General features: G+C 46.0%; 2 protein-coding genes across 2 annotated transcripts in view; both read left to right on the forward strand.

The window, feature by feature from the left end:
• The first annotated feature begins 166 nt into the window (after positions 1-166).
• Positions 167-4,598, forward strand: LOC120846714 (Down syndrome cell adhesion molecule-like protein Dscam2). Its single transcript, XM_042291322.1, has 7 exons — positions 167-323; positions 418-702; positions 805-921; positions 1,042-1,200; positions 1,805-1,876; positions 2,365-2,646; positions 4,459-4,598. The coding sequence occupies exons 1-7, from the start codon at positions 227-229 to the stop codon at positions 4,596-4,598; spliced, it is 1,152 nt and encodes a 383-aa protein (XP_042147256.1). The 5' UTR covers positions 167-226.
• A 960-nt stretch (positions 4,599-5,558) lies between these two features.
• The window catches only part of LOC8025647 (Down syndrome cell adhesion molecule-like protein Dscam2), a 55,458-nt gene continuing 34,790 nt past the window's right edge, over positions 5,559-26,226 (forward strand). The window contains exons 1-5 of the mRNA XM_040218585.2: positions 5,559-5,821; positions 6,298-6,567; positions 7,385-7,510; positions 9,433-9,606; positions 11,860-12,007. Coding sequence (XP_040074519.1) covers positions 5,752-5,821; positions 6,298-6,567; positions 7,385-7,510; positions 9,433-9,606; positions 11,860-12,007 — 788 coding nt within the window. The 5' untranslated portion in view covers positions 5,559-5,751. The remainder of the gene's footprint in view (positions 5,822-6,297; positions 6,568-7,384; positions 7,511-9,432; positions 9,607-11,859; positions 12,008-26,226) is intronic.

The following is a 26,226-nucleotide window of genomic DNA, read 5'->3' on the forward strand; positions in this document are numbered from 1 at the left end:
CGCACAAAATCACAATTTGTCTCGCGATTTTCGCTTCTGACGAAGGGTCTAGTCTTCCTGTTTGCCGACATGTGGCGCAGCTTTCCCGTAGTCGAACACTAACCCGAATCGCCAATCGTGAAGCCAACCATCAGACGCCATTCGAAGTTATCTACGTGCGGTAAAAGCCTGTTCGGGAAAACTACCGGGTGTAATTTGACAGATATGTACATTGGAACCGCAGAACATGAGTTATAATAACGGACTGTCGGCCACGTTAAGCAGAAATGTACCTGCGGCCTACTTCGTCCTCTTAGCGACATTGTTGGAACTGTCTCTAGCAGGTAAGCCTCCTGGTTTCTATATTTCAGCCCTTCACAAGCAGCTTCATCAGGAAGTCGTAGGCGAATTAACTCAAAGCACGTCTTTCTCCTGCAGCTGAAATCCCAAAGGTGCTTCCTTTCAACTTCCTCAAGACGCTGTCTGAGGGACAGAGCGCACTGGTTACATGCACGGTCTCTGAGGGTTCGAAACCGGTACAGCTCCAGTGGCTTAAAGACGGGCACGAAGTGAGAGCGAGCAGCACCGTAAAGATCAAGAGGGATGAGACCTTCGTGGTTCTCGCGATAGAGCCCGTTCAAGTGGAAGACTCCGGGAATTACACCTGTGTCGCCAAGAACAAGTACGGATACGATCGCTACACATCGATGCTGGAAGTTCATGGTGAGTCGTACCTCTCAACGATGCATTCCGTTCACGTGTTACTAAATATGATGAAAGGTCAACTTTATACAAAATATGGTTGGTTCGTTTTCGTGCTTTCAGCACCACCGAAATGGTTACATGAACCCTCGGACGTCGCACTTACATCTGGCGAAGCTGCGATGCTCCACTGCAAAGCTGCTGGGCATCCCACACCCAGCATCAAGTGGTCAAGATCGGGTAATCCTTAATTGTGTCAATTACTTGTTAAGCATCATTATTTTTCAATTCACAGCGAGTTGCCGGGGTGTTTCAGAGCGTTAAACATGAATGATGTTCATACAATTTTTCCCCAAACAGGTGCTAACATGGAAGGAATGGAAGGCAGCTCGCGAGTTCTGGAAAACGGGACATTCATCATTTCAAAGTCGGCGCCCGAAGATACGGGTCAATATTCCTGTCAGGCGTCCAACGGGATCGGCAACCCACTGTCCAAAACAATTTCCCTAATCGTCAAAAGTAAGCCGGCAGTTGTTTGCTTGAAAAAGTGTTTTAGTCGACCTCCGAAGACACTTACCACCACTCTTTCGGCGTTGAAAACATACGACCAATACACGCACAAGGTTTCGGTTGCTTACAGGAGGACCTCTTCATGATGCTACATAGTTCCTTACTAACCCACAACGTATATTCACTTTAAATTTGCCCAAGAACAAAACGGCAGGGCCAGATTCAGCTCATTTATAAACTACACTGCTGCAAACAAGGTACAGACTTCGGTTTTTCGTTACCAAAACTCACGCCAAACCCACAACGTGGCGCCACGGTCCCGTTAGAGCCGTGTGCTTGATACACACAAACTGACAAAGTTAAAAAAAAAAAAAAAAACGCGCTCCCATGGCTCTCGAGTAACGTCAGAAAAAACCGCTCCGACCCGAAAGCTTGTGTGACACAAGATGCAGCTACCCTTTCCTCCGTTCCCATTGAGTATTTGGTTTCCCAAGTGAGAGAGCTTCACGCTTCTGCTCAGAGACGCGTGGAAACGCGGCCTCGCAAATTCATCGCGTCCCCCGGCCGTGACGGCGACCACCAGTCTGACCGAATCCGCGATTGTTGCCTCCGTGAACGATGCTGTACGCGCGCCTGCTAGGCCTCTGGAGCATCCTCATATCGGCGGCGTCCGCACGAAACCAAGGTGAGCATTCACACGTTTGGCTTCACCGTAACAACAAACCACTCCAACTTATTTTATGTTATATGGTCTTTCCTGCGGTGCCTCAGAAGTCAGATGTAAAAGCAACGCTTTCAAAGCATGAACACATACCTATTCATGAACGAACAAGCGATGTACGAACAAGAGATCGCCATACGAGGGACATGTTCTTGTTTGATTTTTAACGAAGTGCTGCCGACACTCGCACACTCTTGGGTTGATATAATGGAATGATGGAGACAGTCGAATTTGTCACGAATATTCAAAAAAACTTAAGATCTAAAAATTCGATTGCTTCGCGCCGGTTCCCTTTTCAAAAGGGAACCGGCGCGAAGCAATCGAATGATGATCTCCACCACTACCAATGAAACAAGTGAATAGAAAGATAAGGGTACTCTAGGCGAAATAGTTTTATAGAAATGGAAGTTACGTACGTAGTACCAAAAATGTTCTTAATTCGTCTCTTTCAGAAGCCCCCAAGATACAGCCATTCCAGCTTCCGAGTCGCGTGAAAGCCGGCGAGAAGATCAGTGCCACCTGCAACCTGGCATCGGGAACACCTCCCGTGACGTTCGAGTGGCTCAAGGATGGCAGTGACGTGACCGGTCTGTCTAAGGACGTCAGTTACGACGGGAACCTGATCTCGGTGCTGGCCATCACATCCGCGTCCCTCGGAGCGCAAGGGAACTACACCTGCAGGGCGAGAAACCACTTCGGCAGCGACTCTCACACCGTTCAACTCAAAGTGGAAGGTAAAAATACCATCGAAATTCAGCACAGTGTCAGAAGTAGCCGCTTTCTTTTGACAATGCTAGAATGCCTTCAGGTTGATGTTGAAGAACTCATTAAGGGACAAGATGTACACAAACCACTACAAGTATAAGATGTACACAAACCACTATAAGTATAAACTCTATCTTGAAAATGCAAACCAAACAGGTTCGTCTCTTTTTTTTTTATTTTAATTTATTTTAGTCATTAAGAGAGTGAGAGCGGAACGGCGTCTTCTTTAGGTCCCTACGTTTCATTCAACACGCGCCCGTGGCCCTCCTTCGTGCTTTCGCTCCGCTTACACGCCCGTAGTTCGTGAGACGCCGAAGTCTTATCGAAAATAGGAAGCTCACGCCGGAGGTGGGACAACAGAAGAACCTCCCTACCCTTCTCGTCCTGCCATTGACGACAGTGGTGTTCGCTGGAACTTTTAATGTATATTAGTTCAGTCGTTGTGTCAGGCCGAGCGCGAGCCCATGAAAGGTCTGAAGGCTTCAATTTGTATGTCATATTCCATTTTAGTAGTTCTGTACCACATTGTTAAAAACATAGGCGTGGGTACACCCGGGTTTAGAGCCTGCTTCCTTTGGCAAGGGTCACGTGAAATCCAAGCATTTTGCGCGTTCGGCTTTCGTTCATGCGCCTTCCATTACGCTGCGCGCAACGTAATTCACGGGGTGTAGTAACAACGTACTCAACGAACTAAGGTAGCCAGTAGCCGACCACAAGCTGCGTCTAATTCTAAGATGAAGAGCAAACGAACGTAGAAATAGCTGGAATTGTTTACTTTATAATGACATATTCGTGTCTTCTATCGCGCTAGTTGATGGCAGTAGAAGCGTTCCTGACTCAACTTACTGTACAACTGTGAAGACCAATTAGGAAGACGTAGGTGAATGCGCTTATCTGTTCATTGCTGATAGAATTTACAAGTTTGCGACTCTAGATAGAGGGAATTCCGACAATAAAAATAATTAAGCCAATTTATAAAATCAAAGGAAGGCTCGCAGTCAGCAATAGACCGCTCCTACAGAATACTAACGCGTAAATAATTTCACGGGAATCTAAGAAAAGCACTTCTTACTGTTACATAACATACAGCACCCCAAGCTCTCAAGTCGGATTAAGTCCATTGGCGGCGGTCGCGTTCATATTACTTTGCGCAGCGCCGAAAGCACTATAATTTAAACATTCGCTCACCTGACGTAGCGGCGTAAGGGAACCTCCTTCATAAAGGAAGCGTTAAGCTCGAATGAGGGTCAGGCACAATGGACAGCGCACAAGATCGTATTTCTGCAGTATTTCTGCGTTCCCTCCAAGGGCTGCAATCTTCAAATGAGTTATTTCACGCAGGTGTAAAAACCCAACAGAATGTTTGTAAATGCGAGTGTGGTCACCGTTCTTACAAAGCAAGGTGGGAACGTGATTGCCCATCAGTGCATTTCAGACATGAACTTGTACAAATGTACCTCTTCTGTCCTTTCGCACGATGAACACGAGGAAACACGTGCTCTTGTACTTTTCTTGTATAATAACAAACGTACGGTCCTGTTGTTCGTCTGCGGGCATAACTGGAAAGCACGTACATGCATTATGATAGTACAGAAGCGCCTTTGGTGATTAGCACAGTAGTGATAGTAGTACCACGTCGCAGGCCAGTTTCATAATAGGTGCTATGAGGAGGGGTGGGGGGGGGGGGGAGGATTATGAACTTTTCCTGAGTTCTGATTCTTCGCGTTGTCCAACAGTGACCAAATAAATTGACGTTTAATTTTATTTTTTGTTCTCCAAAGCTCCCCCCGTCTGGACCAAGGCGCCGGAAGATACGGTTGGCACCATAGGGGGGATGCTGAACCTCACTTGTTCAGCATCCGGTTCACCAGAGCCAGCCGTTGTTTGGAAGAAGCTCTTAGGTAAAATACGAGCGAGATAAATTACCATCTCTTTTTAGACTGAAAAAAAAAAACAGCAAGCGTCACGCCACGTGCGAGCTGGTGTCCTTAGTCAATATCGGTGATGGTTGAGACCGAGCTTCGGCGATGACAGAAGACATCACGACAGCAAGCCTGGGAGCTTGCCTTTGTTAAGTCTGTAACTTCTAAATATTTCACTAGGAGTGTTGCTATGAGCAAGGCATTTGTTGCAAATTTTCAAAATCTCTACTAGCGTAAGAACGACACAGCGTAGTTATCCCGATTCATTCCACTATGGTTGGAAAGCCTATGAGGTGTCAGTATCACCCGAAAAGAAATATTAGGATTTAGTCACAAACAGACAAACAGTCATAATTGTGGAATCATGTACAAAACTCTGAAGCCTACTCACCCGGTTCTTAAAGTAGCTTTGCTGTGTCCCGCCACTTTACATATTGCTATTATATAAGCAGAAACACTGACAACATATATTCATAATTGTCAAGAAGCCATTCTTCTCGTAAATGTCTAGTTCTCGCATAAGGCTTCTTCAGTAAAAAGGTCCTATCGTTCTTAAGGTGCCACAAAGACCATGTCTGCTACCAAACTCACAGTCTCAACATGTAACGCAATTATTTTGCAGATGAGTCTCCGGTGGAAACGTGGAAGGAGTCAGTAGTCTCGCTCTTCCCTCTCACAGAAGTGCACAGAGGAACGTACAGATGCGAAGCGAACAACGGCATCGGCGGAACGCTTTCCAAAACGATTACTGTGTCCGTCAGAGGTAAGATGACCTCTCTTGCAGACACCACCGAATGACTTCAACAAACGAGCGACTGTCTCCTGCTGCCCCCCATCGCACAGCACGCTGCCAAATTTAAAACGCAAACTGGGACAGTCCTGGGATGCCAAAAAGGGGCCACCCTTCATTCGCAGTCGCACCGACATCCACCACGCGGCGCCATGAGTCCGTGCGGTGCATAAACCACACGTAGACACGGTGTGGAAGAAGACATGTCCGCCTTCATGTTCCAACTCGCCCGCTTACGCAGCGCGGATTAGCGGCCCGGCGTGTTTTCGCGACGCTGAAACAAGTCCAGTCCCTTGCGCGAGGGAGGACTGTTGTGCAGTGAAGACCTCCGTACAAGGCTACGGTGGTGGCAGCTGGTCGTCATGAAAATGCCGGCGACCCTGCGCGGTGTTTTGACGCTTGTTCTTTCGACCACCGCTGCATCACTTCTGGGTAAGTCGGCTTCGTTGTCCTTGCTGTGTACTCCGTTAAGTCTGCTATCATATAGTTACTTTACGAAGGTGAGAAATTAAAACAACGTTTCAGGGTGCAAACTGCTTGAAGAGCACGATAGATAAAATTGTGAGGCACAGAAAAATTACTGAGTAGCGAGCTGCCTTCCCTTGCCTCGATAAGGCTCTTTTCTTTTTTAATTTTCCGTGTTTGTTTTTATAAAGATCACTACATGACGTCAGAATCGTCTTTCCACAGATTACCCTTGCGACCAACTGCGTGTTCTTGCATAGGCGCAGATGTTCAGACAACAACCAAATTCGTAACTCGCTTGCTGAGAAGTGTTAGTGTAATTAATAAGCGAACAAGTAAATTCCCTCAGTGGTTTTAAACACACACACAAAAAAAAAAAAAAAACTACTCAAGTTAAGCAGAGACCGAAAGTTATACTCCAGTGACTGTTTGTTGCGTTTCAGATGCCCCCGTCATCCAACCCTTCGCCCTGCCCACCGATGTCGTCACCGGGTTAGCTACCAAGATCTTCTGCAGCGTGCAGAAGGGTTCCCGACCGCTCACGTTTTCCTGGATGAAGGACGGTCGCGTCATCAGGAACGGAGTCACTTCGCTCGAGGATTACTCGACGCTGACGATGGATCCCGTGACGGCCCAAAGCGCCGGGAACTACACCTGTGTCGTGAGCAACAGCGCTGGCACCGATCGCTACACCTCGACGTTGGAAGTGAAACGTAAGAGAAACGCGTCTTTTCTTTTTTTTTTTTTTTTTATGGCGTGCAATAGTGTCCCAACCGCTGCCAAGCGGGGAAGGCGAGGGCTACATTTTGCTAAACAGCATCAAACCAACTTAGCACGCGCAAAGAAAAAAAATCTTATTTTCTTTTTTTGTCGTTACGTCCAAAACCGATACGACAGGACCAAAGATTCCTTCGTATTTGCTGTATCTCCGGTTTCTCAACAAGCTGACCATTATTCATTCATAAAGTCATGTCATGCGATCGAGTTAGTTATGATTCTTTCAACGCGTAACTTTAGAAAGCACCGCAAGCCAATGAACACTTTACATTCCCTATACGGTTATGGCCATTCGCGCCTGGCGTCTAATGTATCGCCTAGACCGGCAATATATTAGTCGCCCACCACCCAAACTTCACCTGACTGGCACGATATCATGGTACAGATTCAACAATAGATTTATATTGGGAGTCTTAGCGTGTCTGTAAGTAAACAAAATGGGAAAATCAAAACTTCATAGATTATCGTTCATTCTCGCCCATGGAATCGGGTGTAGTAGAAGACACACATAGCACAAACAATTGTGTGTGTTGGAACTGTCATATACCAAGCAAAACACTCAAATGTTTTCTTTATATATATATATATATATATATATATATATATATAAGTCAGAGATCCGTACTTGCGGAGTTGCTATGCTAGGAGTTTATTGCATGTATTTCGACAGTTTCGCCGAGAGGCTCGGCTTCGTCGGGAATATATATATATATATATATATATATATATTTATTTATTTATTTATTTTTTCAGAACCGCCTCAGTGGGTTGAGGAACCTAGGGACATCTCGACGGTGGAAGACGTCGAGGTACGAATTCCCTGTTCCGCAGCAGGCAGGCCAAAACCGACAGTCACGTGGACGCAGTGCGTTTCTGGAGGTAAGCGTGTATGCCATCTACATTAATTATTCCTTAGCTTATCCACAGAGCACGCCATTAGTCAGCATTAATAGTAACGCTGCGAACCGGAGCTGAATTAGTCAAGACCAGATGGACTAATTAATCATTTACACGAGACGAAAAACATAGCCGATAGACAGCAAACTTTATGACAAGAATTAGCGTGAATCCCGACGCACTCCTACGAGACAAAAGAAATTCGATATAAACATCAAAATCCGGAGAGGGAGGAAGATAAAACGAGTAAAGCAAACTCGACAATACGCTTCCTCCGCACGCTTCTTATGGGTATGCTCGTAGACGTGCTCTACAAGCATGCTCGTTTATTTTGCTGCGTAAATTACGTTCAGTAAACAGACGCTGATCAATGATCGATCGACTGATTGAATGCCCCCCGCTTTGAAGTTACGTCTACGGCCGTCTCTTAATCACCCCGAAATTAAGCTCATATCTTGAGCGATTCGGTCCGATAATCTGGGACCAAACGATGTCGTGTGATCACTCTAGAGTCTAAACGGCGAAATTTCTAGCATTGCATATGTGTCACTGAAACAGTGTCCTCACACCTAAATTCCAACTCACGAAGTCCGAGCGCGCCGTAATAAATACAACTCGAACTACCGCGAAAGCGTATCCACGAGAAAATATATAGAACAACAAGAAACGCCAAAGACGCGCAGGCAGCGAGAGTGACCCCTCGATTTGGCGACGAGGCACGCGACGGCCGTCCACGAACGACCCTGTGGGAAAAAGGAAGCGGGCGATCGACGCGTAACAGCATCAGGGCGAGTCTCCGAAGAAGCGAGACGAAGACTGGCCCCCCCTTCCGAATGGGAAGGGCGGAACGGCCGAGTGGAAAGTCTCACGCGCGCATCGGGCGACGCTCTCGAACCTACCGGAAGTCGAAGCGGTCCCGCTCCGCCGCAGACGCACCTGGTCATCCTTGACCCTGACGACGAGACGGCGCTGGAAAAAAAGAAGGAAATATATACGGGCACAATTAAGATGACTCGAGGAAAAAGAAAGCGGTAATCTTTGTTTAAGGCAAATGGCCGCGGAACGAAGACCACTTAACGTTCTTCGCTTCGCTGTCGAGATTTTATTATTGCTCTGGCAGAAGTGAGCGCAGCTCTCCAGAAAGAAGTGTCTGTATGCGGGCGACGACACTGCCGTTGTGACTCAGGTTGCCAAAAGCAAAAACGCCAACTCAACGGTAAAAAAAAAAAACAAAAAAAAAAAAACGAAAAAAACAGACGATAAGTGTGTCTTTAGTAAGAACGTGGCAAGTCTGCTATTCGCTACGCAATCACGAGGTTTTAAGAATGACATCATGCCTAGGGAATCTCCCTTTCCGTCACTCTCGTGCCTCTCTTGTTATAAGGAAAATATGAAAAAGTAAGAAAAATATATCAAGTAACGTTGAAAAGAGCATGGTTAGCATTAAAAGAAGTGCTTCGTCTGTAGGGATTGAGATGTCGCGCGGTTTTCGTGCGCCAATGAATACGTTTATGCAGTATACGAGATCAATTAAAGGATTACGTAAACGATGCGACGGTGTTCGTTATATCATACCGTCCTATCTGGAATTGTGTGTTTGCGCGCGTGTCAGTGTGCGTGTGTGTTTGTGTGTGTGTGCGTGTGTTTTTTCTCGTCTGTTATAAAATAACATTATTCGATTTCGCGCGGTCCCACTCACCACACACCACAGTGAGTGGAGTGTTTGGTGAGTAATTGTAGTGTGTGGGGCACACACCCCACACACTACAGTGTCGCATGTGTAGTAATTTAAGAAACGCCCTGCGTTTCTTAAATTGTCGGTGGCAATAGCGATCGATTGCTTTCGCCGTGTGTATCGCGAGGTAACCTTCCCGCTGTTCACTTCTGCGGTGCGCGTTTCGCAGGGAAGCCCAGTGACGTATGCGGCGACGTCGGAAAAACAGCCGCTCCCCTAAAGTCCGTCAATGGGACGGTCACCTTTCTGCGAGTCACCAAGAAGCACGAAGGAAGGTACGCCTGTTACGTGGACAACGGTATCGGAAAGCCGCTGACGAAAGTCATCGGCGTGGTCGTCAACGGTGAGTGAAACACCGACAACTGCTTCCTATAAGCTAGGGGTCTCAAACTCATTCGGGGTGGGGGCCAGATAGCCACCCCGAAATGTTGAGGGCCAAAGCAGGGAGGGGGAAGGGCAAAAAAAAAATAATAAATAAACAGCGGTGAACTTCACCTTGCAAAGTAGCCCAGTCTCTTAGTGGCTCATTTGATATTTTCTAGAGAAGGGACCTCGCGATTTCTCCTTTCCGTAAACCTGCATCCTTGCTTTGATTTTCTAATGTTACTACGTCCCTAATATGATAACAAGATTTAAGATTACACCACGACGCTAACTTGCTTGCATTTTTCAATAGAACAAAAGAAAGCATACTGTCTTTGTTGTACGTATCACTCAATTCTTCTCGGGAATTCATCAAGTTCCACATTTCTTGAACAAAATAAAAAGCAAACTTTGTATGACGGCTTCTGCTTGTTTAAAAATGTTTATAGCAGCCTTATAAGGCAGATTTTGTGTTAAAATTGTATTCTTCGACTCCTAAAAACCCAAGCTGAAGCTTTATCTTTCGAAGTTGCTCCTACTGAGCAAGAGTTCGTGCAGCCGAAGTGCGTCGTAGAAAGCTCGCGCTTGTAGCACATATAGTAGTTGGATTGTCGTACGAGTGATCAACGAGAGAAAGAGCCCAGAAACAAACATTAGGGCTAAACAATACTCAGTTCAAATGAAAAGGTAATAGAGAAGAATAAGTGAACGTACATTATAAGTGCGGCTCTGTTTTAAGTGTAAATAAACTGACAACAGGAGATCATTATTTATGAGGCATATAGCTCTCGAGGCACGGGAAAGGGTGTTCGCAGCCACTTGATGCCCGGGGGTAACGTCCCAACGAGTCGCGGGCCGCATGCGTTCCGTAGGTCGCGTGTTTGAGACCCCTTGTATAAGCAATCTGATCCGGTGCTTTTCGCCTCTACCATTCGGAGAGCATTGGGTGGAATGAATACCTCAGCGCTGCAAATTTCATGAAGCGCCGCTATTTTTTTTTTTCTCTTTAACGTCATTAGCATTGTCACGAAAAGAGCAAAATTGCTTCTATGTACCCGGTTTATTCAGTCACTTTTGTTCAATAAAAAGTGTTTCTATTCACACGGTTCATTAAGTCACTTTCAGTCAATAAAAGTAAGTGATTCTATGGTGTCCAGTGCCCTTTTTACTTGCGTTCGAATGTATATTTAGAGATCGTAATTACATCCAACATCACCCGAAATTAAAAAAAAAAACGCGACTAAAAAGTTTTACACGCTGACTCCTGGAGCCGCACCTTGTGGAGTTATACTACGTAATAGTAATACGGATGTTTTCTTGTGTGTATGTGTGTGTGAGTGTGTGTGTGCGTGCGCGCGCGCATGTGCGTGTCTGTGTGTATCCGCCGCTTTGGTATATATTTGTTCAACCCTAAAGATCTCGACGGCATGGTCATAACAATTAGGACTTGATTATGTCCGCGGACACCTAGCGCCACACTTCGAGAGGAGTTTCTCTTCTTGTTGCTGTTGTTTTCATTCGTTTGCAACAGAATAGGTGTTACCTGTTGGCATACATCACTATCGGACGATAAAATTATTTTTCTGACTATGTCGTTAGCACGCTACACATATGAAACGGTCTGACGAGTTTAAGATTTGCCTACTTTTCCCCGTTTTTTTTGTTGTTTTTTTTCATTTTCGTTTTATGTCGGAAAAACAAAAATGCAATCCTGAACAAGGGAAATAAAATAAAATAAATCAGTTGATGCGTGTTTTACCGGGATCTCTTTCATTGAGCTGCATTTTACGCAGGCCATGATTTAGTCCACGTTGACAGACAACAGGGAAATATAATAACGCGTCAAAGACTCCTCGCGGACTCTGGCACTGAGTGCACATTGCCAGAGTCTGCAATTTACGACGCGCAATATGCAATTTACGACGCGCAACTGGAAACGTGCGCAGATTGTGCGCATCCCACGACATTCCACACGTGGATTTCTCTCCCAGATCATAGCCTCCGCCCAGTGTCTATTTCAAGCTGACTTATACGCTTCTTCACCACCCTCTTGTTTCCTTTACAGGCATACGCAATTCGTAAGACTCTGAATCCGCAAGCGCACGATTTCCCAAACCCTCCCCCCCCCCCCTTTTTTTTCTTCCCCTCGATATTGAAAAAAACAAAAAAAAAAAAAACGATTTCAAGGTCAACTCTTCGCGCCTAATCTTGAACATGCGCATGCGCGTTGCAGTGCCCGCCAAGTTCGCCGAGAAGCACAGCGTGGTGACGGCGAGGCGCGGCGAGAACGCTCGACTCGTCTGCGACGCCCAGGGGGACCAACCTCTCACGGTCACGTGGTCCAAGGGAGCCACGAAGATCGACCGAGCCGGCAGCACCAGGTGAGCGATCGACGGATCACCTTCCCCGTTCCCTCCGGCGACACCGCTCACACAAACCAACACCAACTAAACAGTCGCTCACAGCTGAAGAATTGCAGCGCCCGGCTTTTGCGGAGCGAAAGTTCGTCTGCTTCTTGCTCAGGGGTTCAAATAATGTCAGAACCCCGAGCTCTTCAAGGCTGATTGGAAAAAAAATAATGGGTAGACCTCGAGGCATCTAGCATTGGGGTCTACCCGCTATCCTTCCAGTCAAGGCCAATCATAACGCGGCGTCGCTCTGGCGTCATAGCAACTCCGGCACAAGTAGCAGACGATTTGCCCCGCGCATTGTGTTTTGTCTTCTTGCTTCCTGATTAGGCGTTGAAATCGGATTATCCTGCAATCTGGCTGGCTTCGGAGGGAGATAATGTGTTACTCGGAACTTATCACCTTTGAGTTTCTTTATTTGTCAGTAATCCCACTCTAAAAAAAGAAATTGGAGCATCCTACTTTCCCGCAACGCATTGGGGAGAGCCGATCTCTGCAGCCTATGGAGGGAGCTCGGCTAATGGCGAAGCTGAAAATATACTCTAAAAAAAGTCTGTGCGATAACTTTCACGCACACTACTCGGAGAGCCAATCACTGCAACTTACGGAGGCAGCTCAGCGAATGACGATGCAGAAACATATCTTTAGTCCAAGAAACGCAGTCTGAGTTGTGACATTAAGCAATGCAAGTGTGACGTTTTGCATTGCTTAATGTCACAACTCAGACTGCGTTTTTTGGTCGAAACATATGTTTCCGCATCGTCATTCGCTGAGCTGCCTCCGTAGGTTGCGGTGATTGGCTCTCCGAATGTTGTGCGTGAAAGTAGACTTACAGACATTTTTTAGAGTGTAAGTAGACCTAAGAAAACAGTCTGCGCATTGGCACTCCGCAATACCCATCACACTGCCCTATTGGAGCGTGACGTCGACCGACATCATCAGTGGGTGAACTGATAAAGGAAATTACAATTATTATTTGCGTTCCGATTACATCGCTAAATACTATACTACGCGGGATATATATATGCTTCTGAGAGTGAAGGATGTAGAACTTCATAGGTCGTGGTACAAAGTATACACAAAACTGTTTATATATAAAAAAAAAAAAATGCACTTCTTTTTCTTTTCTTTTTTTTTTTTTTTTTTTGTTCACACAAGCAGTAAAAGAGATTTCAAAATATTTCGCAATTTAGTGGACAGAGGAAAGTTCAAAGTTGAAAACTGTATTGTCCTTGGGGTGGTTGCGCTCGACACAAGCACCATATGTTTCAAGACAAACATCAAAACGGTAGTACATTTTTTCCCACGCCCAAATACGCCGGTCTCCTATGGTTCTTGAATTCACAGGTTCAACACTTTGATGTTTCAGATCTTGAAGAGTAGCAGGCATAAGTGGGAGGGCTTTACTCTTCGAAGCTTCCTCTGTCCGGTGACGCGCGAAGAGTGTTTCTGTCTTTTACAGTTTGTTTGAAAGAAAAATCTGAAATATCCTCCTTTTTTTTTTTTTTTTTTTTCTGAGCAGCCTCATATAGTATGACCAGACAATGAATTCCATCAATACAATTTCGGGAACGCGTTCGCAACTTCAAACGCCACATAGCGAAGGCAGCTGCTACGGTGAAGTCATCCGAATTGGATCCATAAAGTCTGTTGCCGCATGCAAGTGCAAAAGGAAACTAACCCACGCATCAAAAGTGAACGGTAAAAAGAAATAAAAGCATCCCACACAATCGATCGTCTAATTAGCGCTCGACGGCGCCTCCAACCAGGTGACATCTTGCACGGAGACGCCGGAAGGCGCGGAGGAGACACCGGTAACACTAAAGGCACACGGGCCCACCGCGCGAACCCAGTGACGAAATGAAATATCCGTCAAACGCAGCCACCAAAAAAAAAAAAAAAAAAAAAAACGCACAGGTAATTGAATGGCAGCCACCAGGGTGTCTCCACTGATCTAATTAACATAATTCCGTAATTAGATCACACAGTGCGCGGCGCTTCCGGACACCGGGGACTTCCCGACACCCGTGTTACTCGGAGGCTGCATTCTTGCGTTGAGCGAGAGTTTCTATTCCGAGAGTTTCGTAGAATATCGAACCCGTCAGCCGCGACTTGGCTCGAGCAGCGGTAACTGATAACTTAAGAAACGCGGGTTGTGACTCGTCATGTTCATGCTCATTTCTATCGTGATTTGTTTTTCGGCTTTCTTGTCAGCTATTGCCACATGACGCGTACGCTTAATATCGCTTACGAAGCGGTAAGATGTCCCCCTTGTTCCCCTTCTCCAGGATCTATATTTGTTGTTAGACCGGTAATTCGCCTCGCCCTTCCTTTCTTAAGGTGTCGATGACAGCACGACCGAGCGACTGCAAAAAAAGTCCCCCCGGCACGCTCGCCTGCCTTCCCCCCCCCCCCCCCCCCACCCCTCCCCCTCCCCCTGTAACCGTGTAAGGAAACGGAAAATCCTTCTGCACTGCTTGTAGACAGGGTTTGTTGATTGGACGTCAAAGCCGTCACAGCCTGTCTCAAAAATGCAGCGGAAGCGAATGAGGCGACTCTTTTGGAGTGAAGACTTAAGTCTGGAATATCAAAAATGTCAAAATTAGCTTCTTTTCTTTTTTTCGTAGAATGTAAATATACATTTTTTCCCTGGCGACGACAGCCACAAGCTGGTATAATTATAGTACTCGATATTTATAAAAAATTCGCAAAATAGTGTTAATTGTGACTCCACTTGTTCCTCGTGCATATGATACACTGTGGCAATACCAGCCTTTGGTGCGTAACCAAAAGGCCGGGTATAAAATACGAAAATGCAGAAAACGATACAGAATTGTCGCTGTTGCTCCAAGAAACAATCTGCGAGCGAATCCTGCGAAACAGTACAGCTATGGAGACTAAATTAATCTATTTGTTTCTTTGTGATCTAAAAACTGCGCAAGAAAACGTTGTCTAACTTATTCAGCAACCTTTTCTGATGAGAACAAGAGCTACCTGAGGTACCGACTTGAACGAGGAAGACAAGCTTACGGCAAAAAAAGAAGAAAAAAAGGTAGTGTCAAATGGCAGCGTTAGTTTACAAATTGCTGAACTGGCAAGAAGAAAATGAGAGGGTAAGAGGAGTGGAGACAATTATCCTTGCTATCGTGGTATTTGTCCAACAGATATAGCGAGAGTCATCGAGTTTATGGAACTACCTCCCTAGATTTCGGGCGTTTTATTATTATATATACGTGCGCTCAGAAGACCGGGCCGGGAATTTTCAGGGATTGAGTGGTGATGCCAATAACAGGTCAGGAATCTTATAAATGCTCATGGCAGTCCGTAGTAGGAATGTGGACATGTTTGGCTTCACAGCGTGTCCCCAATTAACAAGACTGCAACATTGGCCGTTATCCCCGTGAGTAGTTCTAAACATGCTTTCTTTCCTCTCAACACTGCGCTGACTTTTTAAAGAATTGTCACGAGAAAGAAACCAATTGGAAGGACAGAAATATTTGGGAACGTAATTACGCTTAACGTCCCGGCTACGCAACAAATTGTATCCTTAGACTTGCTCCAGGACACGATTCGCGTGGGCAGGAGCGTCCTTTCCCGAAAGAGTTACCAAACAATTCCACCACGCACGCACTGAACGAGGGCGTATTTCAATTCGTATTATTCGTACAAACATCAAGTAAGCAACAGTTGCGATAAAAATAGATCAAAGTTCTCCTCCTGTGTCCGCCCACCGCTCTATCGGAGCCGTTCACCTCCTCAAAAGGGGGAATGCCACAAAGGGGACCGAGGGAGCTCACGGAGCGCGGGATGGGGAGAAAGAGAACCCCGCCGATCAATATTACTCCGCCTGCGTGTCCGGCTCTCTCTCGCTCTCTTTCTTTCTCTCTCCTTCCCTTTTATTCCCTCCTCCCCCGGAACGGCTGGCGTCTGCGTGGCCTGTGGGCTCGGCAGACGCCCGTCGTTCTGGGAATGATGTCATCCCCAAGAGGGAAGTGACGTCATCCCCAACAGGGAAGTGACGTCATCCGCAAGAAGGATGTTCGAAAGCATGGGCGCCTGTGTGTGTACACGATGTCTCTTCCGACTTCCTCGCTATTGGATATCTGTAGTTGACAACTGGAAAAAGTTAACGCGACTATTTCTGCTCTCGGGATGAGTGCCAATTTAGGATGATCGCTCACTGTACATGCACGTTGCAATAAAACGTGTCAAACACTTTTTCTCTTGACACGCGATCTCCGTTTTGAAACAGTCTTTGCGAGGTGCCGTAAACTGCGGTAGGTTCGCGGGGTTAGGTAGTATATTTAGCTGACTATTTTATAGTGCGTACTTTGGGAAGATTTTCACAGTCTGAAATGCCGCTATTTTAGGTAAGCTGGGACATATATTCCATGAAATTACCTTGTACGATTTATTCCCACGATAAATGTATGAAATAAAACTTTTGTTATTAATATTTAGCAACGCTAAAATTAAATTTCGGCAAAATATTACTCGTTTATATCGTGCATTATAATGTTTGCTGGATTCTTATATGTCATATCGAAAGGTCAGTCGCTCAAAACACAGGTTATCTACTAAATTACACACGCTAAGAAATGTTAATAAAAATCCGTTCTTGCAAGGTTTCTTGACGCCCCAAGAACTCTTTCAGTTCGTGAAGAACGGTTTCGCCTCAAGCAGCATCGCCCCCTGGCACACTAGAAAAATAAATAAGCGATAAAGAAATATTTCGCATGAAAGAAAAAAGCTTTAAAAGAACCTCTTAGACGTTTTTAACAAAGCACTCTTTTAGGGGGATGCTTAAAATGCTTTTTAATGTTTAAAACATGGACAAGCCGAACAACCCCTAACACCGGGGTCACACTGCTTATACATCCTACAAAAGACAGTCTGCATACAGATTCGAACGCGAGTCACCTCGAGATCCGTGCTTTGAATGCCGCGTGGCAGTGAGTTCCAGAAGAAACTGGGCACGCGGCATTCGAACCACGGATATTCCGGTCACTCGTATTGGCAGACTGTCTTTTGTATGATATATGAGCAGTGTTATCCCGGCTTGAGAGTTCTTTTACGACCGGATGTTTTTTTTAGAGTGCATTGCTGTGCAAGGGTATAAATTGTTTCTTGTGATGGTGCTGCGGTAGCTGTAACGTTAACATCCCCAAATTGCAAAACGTAAAAAAAAGGGGGGGGCTGTGAGGCGTTGAGAACATGCAACTTAGACTCGAACATTTCGTGCACTCAAGTGTCTCGTTAAAGGGAAGATGGGGCACTTCTACATTTGAGAAAAAACGCTTGAATTACGTTCATTTGGCCTTTAGAATAACAGATATCAAAATTATATTTCAATGCGACGCGCCGGAGAGCCACAAGAGCAATTTCAATATAGGGCTGAAGCCCCGCCCCCCTAGCCTTGGGCAGCCAAAAGAGCCGTCGATGACGTCACGGACAGCGACTGTCTTTCGCGTTTTTCTCGCGTTTAACAATACTTACGCAGCAAATGGTTTGGGTATTCGGGTTCACGGGGTAAAAATACACTAGAATTCACTTCTAACTCATTTTTTCCAAGAAGCTCCGTAGCTTCCCTTTAACGCGACCTGAACGAAAATGCTCTCAAGCAAAATTATTCTCCGACTGGCGTTTTGAGGCCGGAACCTCAGGTTGTTTTGCACGGTGCTCTGAGATAACATTTCTGTAAGACAATGACATCCACATAACGAGAAACTTCGATGTAAGCCTGGGAAAAGGTGGACTCCGAGCAAGAAGTGCTAGACACTGCAGAAAGTACCTCTATACCGATTATTTAAGTTTTGTGGGCGCACAATTACTGGTCAGAAATTATGCAATATTACCACCGTTATAAATTAGCAAAGTCATACCGAAAGATTAAAGTTTCTTCTGGTTCATTATACCGAATTTTAGAATGACCATATGTCGCCGCCCAACTTGCCGAACCTCTTTCTTTTTCTTTTTTTTTTAAATATATCCGCGTTGTTGTTTTGTTTTTTCGTAGCTAAGATCGAAGAAATAACTGTTGCTTGTTTTTATGATATCTGTCAATCCAGCATGACTATGTTCTGTGTATGCGGGGGTCATTCCATGACATGACACCATGAAGTATTTAATATGCGTAGGTATTGAAAGGAATCTATCCTTTCGTCGTGGACATAAGTATCTATCGATCACATTTAATATAGAATACGAATATTTTGTTCTAAAATAATATCGATAAACATAATTTGTTTCAACTTTCATAACATGAACCTGTTTTGTTTACAAGCTCATACATACACTGGTTAAGGCCACCGTGTTGTCATTATGATCTTAGAATAGAAAGAATAAAAACACGGAGGACTTTCATAAACAATCACACTTTTTCAAAGAGTATGCTGGAACTCCTTCGTGTTCTTATTCTTTCTGTTTTAAGTATTCATACGTAGAGCGAAGCCTAAAAGCCTATATCCCCAGAGGTCACAAAGGACGTTCCCACAGAATTACGTATTCACGGAAGGATGCTCTAATATGCACTCACGTAAATATTAGTCATGTTTTTTTTGTTTGTTTTTTTTGTTTTTTTGTGATGACCATATCTACATTTCACGCCTCAGCGCCTTTCGTGCCAATTAAATTACGCAATCCGGAAGGCGAGCCAGTGTAACGGTTGGTGTGACTTCATCCTTTCCACACCTATTCTTTGTATAAGAGCCTAAAGCTTCCATCCAATAAATGGCACACGAAAAGTTTTCCGATGAAACGTCTCTTCGTCCAATTCTGCCGCCTCTAATCACTATAGATGTAGGAACGACTACAGAAGCTACAGCACTCACAATGCACGCTCATACAGACACAAACATACATCTACAGGCACACTCGCTCGAAAAAGTATAGTCCCAGATTGGAACAAGACGGACCCGATGGCGCGAAGGAAGACATCGGTGTCGGCTCTTCCGATCGATGAAACATAGGCGGCACCGCGCACACTCTATAGGCTCGTTTTGCGGGCATGCATCGATACACGAGTGAATCCGGACGCTCGACAAACAGCTTCCGCATCGCACGTGTATCGGGAATCGCGGCGGCGGAATGCCGTGCGCACCTCTCAGGGAACAAGCCTCTCATGTTCCCATGGTTCTTTTATTATAGATATGCTTTCTTTTTCTTTCTTTTTTTCTGACATTGATAGCCAAAAACGGCAATCAAAACAACACACTAAAAGAAAGAAAGAAAAAAAAAAAAGTCTGAGAGTTTACTTTTTTGCAAGACTCGGAGACAGGCAGTCACGGATAAACAACGAAAGGATCTCCCACCAAATGAGGCAGCTCGGAATGGTATACGATTCGACCAAACCAATGGCGATATGCGCAGGGACAGTCAGGCAGTGAAATGTCCGGCGCGTCGTCTCTGCGCACATCGCCTTTTTCGGGTCTAGTCGTATCCGGGGCTTCGTCATTCGCCGGGACCCGTTTACTGTCCACCGCGAGTGGCTGTCTCCATGTTCCGTAGAAAAATGAACTCACCATGAACTCTAAAAGGTCGTATATTATATAAATATTGGGAAGAACATAAAACACGAGGACGGACAGTTGTCATTAAACGTCCGCTCCCAGTTGGGGAAATCGTCTTGCCCGTCCTTGTGTTTTATGGTCTTCGCAATATTTATATCATCCTTACTAGCACGCTTTTCATACCAACTTCCAAGTATCCGAAGTATTCAGTGCGTTAACTTTCCCACAAAGCAACTGGGAGAGTCAATCGCTGCGACCTGCGGAGGAAACTGTCCTTAAAAAAAAAATGGGCCGTCAGGTACGAACTGCGCATGCGCGAGTCTTCTGTGGCAGCGCATGCGCAGTTTGTACCGGAAGGCCCATTGTACCGCATCAGTTATGAAAAAAAACGGTTTCCTAAAACTCTCTAATGTCACAGCGCAGAGTGAGATTTTATAAAGGTCTATTTTCAACCGCGTGCCCAGCCGAACTCCCTCCGCAGATTTGCAGCGGTTGGCTCTCTCCGTTGCTTTGCGAGATAGTGATCTGTACAGATTTCTTAAGAGTATGGTGCCTGCACGCAAAATAACAGAAATAACACTAAAATGTGAATGCAGTAATGTTTGCAAATTACGTTTATAGGGTAAAAAAGACAGTTCGTCTGGTTGTAAAAAGTTATGTATGCGTATTCCGCTGCCTTCGTTACGTTTCGACTTGCGGATAACCCGGTGCTAATAAGATATTACTATTCACGCTTCAGGCGCACTGCGAGGTAGCGCACTTCCAAAACTTAACATCTGTTTATTGTGCATACGGATTAGTGACTCCAGACCGTTTACCAATTCATCGGAAAACCTATCGCAAAGTACCTACGCAATTAGGCTCCATAAAACCTAGCTTAAGATGGAAAAAAAAAAAAAAAAGCGTCGAACGAAACAGTCTTTAAGAGTACGCTCGAGGCCGGAACAAATTTCAAATTTGTAGGTATTTTTATGTTGTTTACTTGTTTTCGTTTTGCTTTTCTAGTGTGAAAATTCACAAGAATGGGCGCCTGAATTCATTATTTATTTGGGGCACACCATCGACCGCGACGGACGTCGGAGCGACGATGCGTCGTGATGTTAGCGAACTTATAGTCGCCGACAGTTTAAGAAACTCGGGGCTCGGATCACTGTGTTCACTCTTCTTGGTTTCTGATTGTTTCTTCGTCGTTCTTATCGGCCAACACCGCACACTGATTGGCTGCGATGCGGTAATGAGATACTCCAGACTCGCCACGCCCCGCGTTTCTTAACCTTTTTTCGCCCAAAAATAAATTGGCTTCCACCTGAAATGGAGCACAACCCGCGCTCTCTCTAAACAACTAATAGCCGCTGAAAAAAAATTGTTTGGGACAGGTATTGAACCCGGGACTCCTCCGAGACTAGCATTAGCAACTGAGCTAATCACGGGGGGCTAGCCGTCCATTAGAGAAAACGGATGTACACAGTTGCCACCATCCGATGCGTTTCTGTTAGTGACCACAACCATAGCCTCCTCTACACTGACAAAGCCTGGCAGATCGCCACGTGACCCGGCCGCCGAAAGTGGAAATGTAGAGCGGCAGACAAGAGTCCAAGATTCATGTAACGGGCGCCCCGCTGCGGCGAGACGCCGAAACACACTTGTCCCGAGCGATGGAATGTCCGCTCGTGCTTCTCGCGTTCCCCGGGGTACCGCTTTTTTTCTCGTCGGGTTTGAAAAGCATGCTTCGGGTCCTCGCCGCTGCAAAAGCTGTGCGCTGACTACAGGCTCCCCGAGAAATGCTCAGCGCTACCAGATCTTCGCGCTCCATACCTGCGACAGGGCACTCTATGGCTCCATCGTCGAGCTGACAGGCTTTGTGAGGTCAGAGGAGGCTATGCCACAACCTTCTCCGTGGTCGGGCTACAGATATTTGACTTGTGCCGGCCGGCTGGAAAGATGATCAGCGAGTTTTTCTTAAATCATCTGGCCGATTAACGCGTTACAATTTGCGCACCGGCGTTCGCGCCGGCCGATGAAGACCAGACACCAAGAAAGAACGGTTCTTTCTCTAAAGCCGAAGGGTGACACTGCTCCTACATAATATATAAGACACTACGTCGGCTGCCGACAAGACGACGGAAGTATTTGCGCTGTTCGAAGCATGTTTACCTCATATATTTGTTTTCCTTGGACGTGTTTGCAGGCAGGTTTTGTCCGACCAGTGTGAAAGGACCTTCACACAAGGAAGGCACACATCTGAGACACTGTCTGCGGGCTGTCTTTTGTATGACGTATGAGCAGACTTACCGTGGCTTCAAGATTTATTTTCTAGCGGAATCTGTTCAGTGTATAAAAATCCCCATGCACTATATACGCACGGGAGGCGGGGCCGATTATGAGCGCCTCGTTCGGGCACGCGCTCTATTTCGAGGTTACAGACGAGGTCGACGCGCGCATGGAACGCCGCTCGTTTGTGTGCGCGAGCGAGCCCGGGGCTGCCTGCGGCGGACGGCCGCCGAGGCAGAGCCACCGTGGCCGAGATCCTTCGTCCTTTCCCACGACGAAGGGAGGCCGGAACGGGCCCCGGGCCACGAGGGGCCGATCGGTTCAACAACCCCATGGGGGCGGGGGCGGCCGAGTCCCAAAAACGTTTCGCAACCCCTTCATGCCTGGTTTGTTTTACCGAACTCAAAAACACCCGTTTGTGTGCGGTCGGGCGCGCGCAACGGCGTGAACCGGTGCAAAAATCTATCGTTTCTGTTGTTGTTGTTTTTTTTGTTGTTGTTTTTTTTTCGGCGGGTAATATGTTTCGGCGGGGTACCGATATTCTTTCCTGGGCGCTGGCTACGCGCACAAAAATATGTCGTGACGTCTTCAGTGATGTGATTGGTCCGAGTCATTTTAAAGCACCTTTCGGAGCAGCCGCGACTACATTTTGAGGCCGTAAAAAGTACTTCTGGAGCACATGCACATATTTGATATTTATTCGTACCACCGCGAATATTAAATGTTAAGATTTTCGTGTTCGCCTATTTAACTGAAAGAAATACCTACTCTACTTTTGCACTTCCGTGCAACCTTTTGTTAGCATCAACTGCGCGGCAGGTTTGATTCCTTCAAACATAAAAATGGCTAAAATCGTGAGGGTGCAGACGAGCTGGTGAATATTAACCATGTTGAAATAACCTGAGACTGGTCTAGAGAAGAAACATCAAAACGTGGAAGGGACAGAAAATAGACAGGACGATGTAGACGTCGTCCTGTCTATTTTCTGTCCCTTCCACGTTTTCATGTTTCTTCTCTACCCCAGTCTCAGCTTAATTCAACATGGTTAATAAAAATGGCTGTCTGGTTACACACGGAAATACTATATATGGATGACAACGAGATGCTGGTTTATAAAAAAAAACACTATAGGCTGCTGTGAATAGTCATTCATAGTCGGTGACAGGTTATAGTTGAAGCTCCTTCCACCTCTTTCCACTTTAGCAGAGCGAACGCCGGAGAGAAGGCGACCTCCTCTCCAGCGTTCGCCTTGCTAAAGTGGAAAGGGGTGGGAGGAGCTTCCACAATAACCTGTCACCGACTATAGGTATGAAATAAAATGTAAACCAAATAGTATATTATTCCGAAATAACGTTAGAATAGAGTAATCCTAAGCACATAATTTGATGTTTCATTCAGTTCTAAAGGTTGTAATAAATTTAAATTATAATTTCATACTTTAAAAAAATTGTCATTGAATTATGAACATAAATGACGTTTTATACGTAGAACTCCAGGTTAACGAAAGTCGGCTTGTGAATGATAGTGTTCATACCGTTTAAAAAAATAATCCAGCCATAGTGGTTGTGCTTATTGCCAGATACACTTACACTACTTCATCTAATTTACTTTTATTTAATGTTACTAATTGTATCTCGAACACGTAATACCTATTATAAAGATGGTAACTAAACAAGACAGTTCAAATTAAGAATAAACCTACAGAGCAGTTCATATAAAGTTTCTTGCAAGTACCCTCGCTAACAATAGAATTTGAAAAATATATCGCCAGAACATTGCAGTCAATCATGAATAATGGCGTCAGTTTTATGCTATTTTCTTTTTTACTGCAAAGTAGAGTTGCTACATTAGCACTCATCAGGTTCTTTCCCTTTTTCTTTTTATTATACCCGACGCCCGCGTGTTTAACGTATCCCGCTTTGGGGACGTTATTTCCTCTTAGCACGCGGGCGCTCTGCGGCGAAGCATGATGAGGAAAATTGAGAAAAATCGCGATCCTTACTTCGCGGTTGTTTCACTGCAATACAGAAGAGAGCGGTGAGAAGCGCACTCAAGAAAGCTGCGAACACGACTCGATATAGCGAAAATTCCGAGTACTGTCAGCGTTTCACAGAGAGAGGTCAAATCAAATAGTACGGTATTTGCTGCGATAATCGAACGTCCCGTAGATTTGCACGAGCCTACCATAACGATCCGGACGTTTTTGGAGAGGCCTCGGCTATTATATTTGCAGTATTCATAAAGTAATGAATTCAAGTTTTGGCGCAATGTTGGCGCAGATTCTTCACATTTTGGCCGAACGTAGGAGGAGTTAGCAGGGTAAGCCTTTTGGCGCAGTTTGGCGCAACTGACGCAGCAATCACATCGCCGCATATTTAGTAAGTTGAGCGAAAAACACAGGTGCGCGGACAAAGTTTATGTCTCTTCCGTTGTGGCTGCCTTTTGCTGGAGTGCTACAATATATACCTGCACTCGTAGAAGGCGTTCGAATCCGACAGCCAAACGCCGGACGCTGGCGTTCCGCGTTTGTGGAGGCAAAGGCTGCTATAGCTTTACGTCTACCCACTTATCATTCCAACCAGAGCTCGGAGCTCTGACGTTCCCGCAAGTTCACGTCTTTTCCTCTTTTTCCAGTTTCTCGGCGCATACTTTGGTGTTTGTGATAACGCATCCAACACTTTGTCAAACTTTTTTAAACAAAGGAAGCAAAACTAAAATTGGAGAATTTACAGGAATGAATTAAGCGCTCCAACGAAACAAAGGGGGACAAATACTTCGAAAAGAGACAGACAAATAATTTAAAAAAAAATATATGTTTGCCCGGTTATTCGGCCATTGAGAGCTTTCATTGTTTCAGCTGGGTACGCGAGTGCGGCCGAGCGCGACGAATGCCACAATTAGGGGCACCACACGGAACGCCAGTCGAGCGTTCATCCGTGTTTTGACCGCTCCGCTCACGAAGAAGACTTTCTCTCTTCGCGACGTCCCCGTCTCTCCGTACCGCAGCTAGTTTCGTTTTCTCGACAGAGCGCGACGCAGGGGTGAATGGCTCGGTTCTAAATCTTGGTGCCCTTGGAGAAGATGGGGGTTTCCCTCGTTCTGGAAAACAGCGTCTATGAACTCATGTCGCCTCAGTTAAAAAACGCAAACATACGAGCTAAAGATAATAGTTATCCCTTAGCATCAAGAGAGAAAAAAAAGGAGGGGGGGATGAAGTGGTCATGAAGCGAAAGTGAGCAAACAAATTAGCGACATCTATTTAGGTGTGTTTATTTTAACCCAGCGACCGATCTAAACAAAAGCGATGCCAAAAAGCCATGGAAGTTACGTCATTAGCTATATTTAGCGGGCGATGGTCACACGACGTGATCAGGCGACTTCGTCACGTGATGACTCCATTAATGTATTTTACGCACAATAACTTTGTCAGGGACGATCAGGACAGGCCGCGAAATTTTTGTTCACTAGAGTATACGCACTTACGAGGGAAATTTCGCGTCTTCGGGTGTCAACATGCAAAGAACGTCCGGACAACTTCTCGGCCCAACACGTAATTTGCTTCCAAACTCAACAATCACGTGTAACGCGCGCGCGCACTGAAAAGCCAAGCTGAGAAAGTTACAGTTCTTTCGAGAAACGTCGAAGACGGCTCTGAGGCTGCATGGCTACATAAAGGTTACTCTCCAAGCTTTCCCAATTGCCACAACCGAGTATGATTCATCTGTCGGGGCTAGTCTTTCATAAACGACTCCTTGATATGGTCATCCTGATCAGCAGACAAGAAACGACGACAAGTAATCGCTTAGATGGGTACCGGCGGTACAGTTCCACCGTACATTTACGCGGCCTAAGAAAAAAAGTAATCTCCAACGGACCTCTTACTCGCTTTTTCGGAGCCGTTAGAGAACATCCCCAACAGCGCAGCTCACGAACCACGCGAACGACCTGACCTCATCGCCGCGCCGAGAGAAATACCTCGACGGAGACCGACATCGTCTCGCCGCCCACCCCGTCGCCGTTAACCTCACTCGCGCTCGTCCCATCAACGCCGCCTTCCCCCCGCCCAAGCGCAACAACCCGACGATCCATTGTCGACAGACGAACGACCGCGAAAAAATGTCCTCCCCCGCCGCCGCCCTCCGAGAAAAATTCCCGCCCGTCGCCGCTTAGCGAGGTACGCCGAGTCCATCATCGAAGCGAGCGCAGCCGCTTGCACCGCTTCCCACGTGAATGAAACGTGGTGAGGCGGCCGGCGACGCGTCCGTTCACGATGACTAGTCGTCACGTGAGCGTGCAAGCATATTCAGTACGTCCTTGCGTGTGGGAGAGAAGTGTATTGTGCGTGTGTGTGTGAGGGGGGGGGGGGGGGGGGGGGAGGGCGCTATGCTGGAGGCAAGCATAAAAGTCGTGAAA

Source organism: Ixodes scapularis, unplaced genomic scaffold (genome assembly GCF_016920785.2).
Source record: "Ixodes scapularis isolate PalLabHiFi unplaced genomic scaffold, ASM1692078v2 PGA_scaffold2__306_contigs__length_199485367, whole genome shotgun sequence".
Lineage (NCBI taxonomy): Eukaryota > Metazoa > Arthropoda > Arachnida > Ixodida > Ixodidae > Ixodes > Ixodes scapularis.

Excerpts from the sequence above, each read along its gene's own strand:
- LOC120846714 (XM_042291322.1), top strand. The coding sequence starts at position 227 with ATGAGTTATAATAACGGACTGTCGGCCACGTTAAGCAGAAATGTACCT. Across the intron at positions 324-417 it reads GTTGGAACTGTCTCTAGCAG|CTGAAATCCCAAAGGTGCTT; the intron begins GTAAGCCTCCTG and ends TTTCTCCTGCAG. Across the intron at positions 922-1,041 it reads CATCAAGTGGTCAAGATCGG|GTGCTAACATGGAAGGAATG; the intron begins GTAATCCTTAAT and ends TTCCCCAAACAG.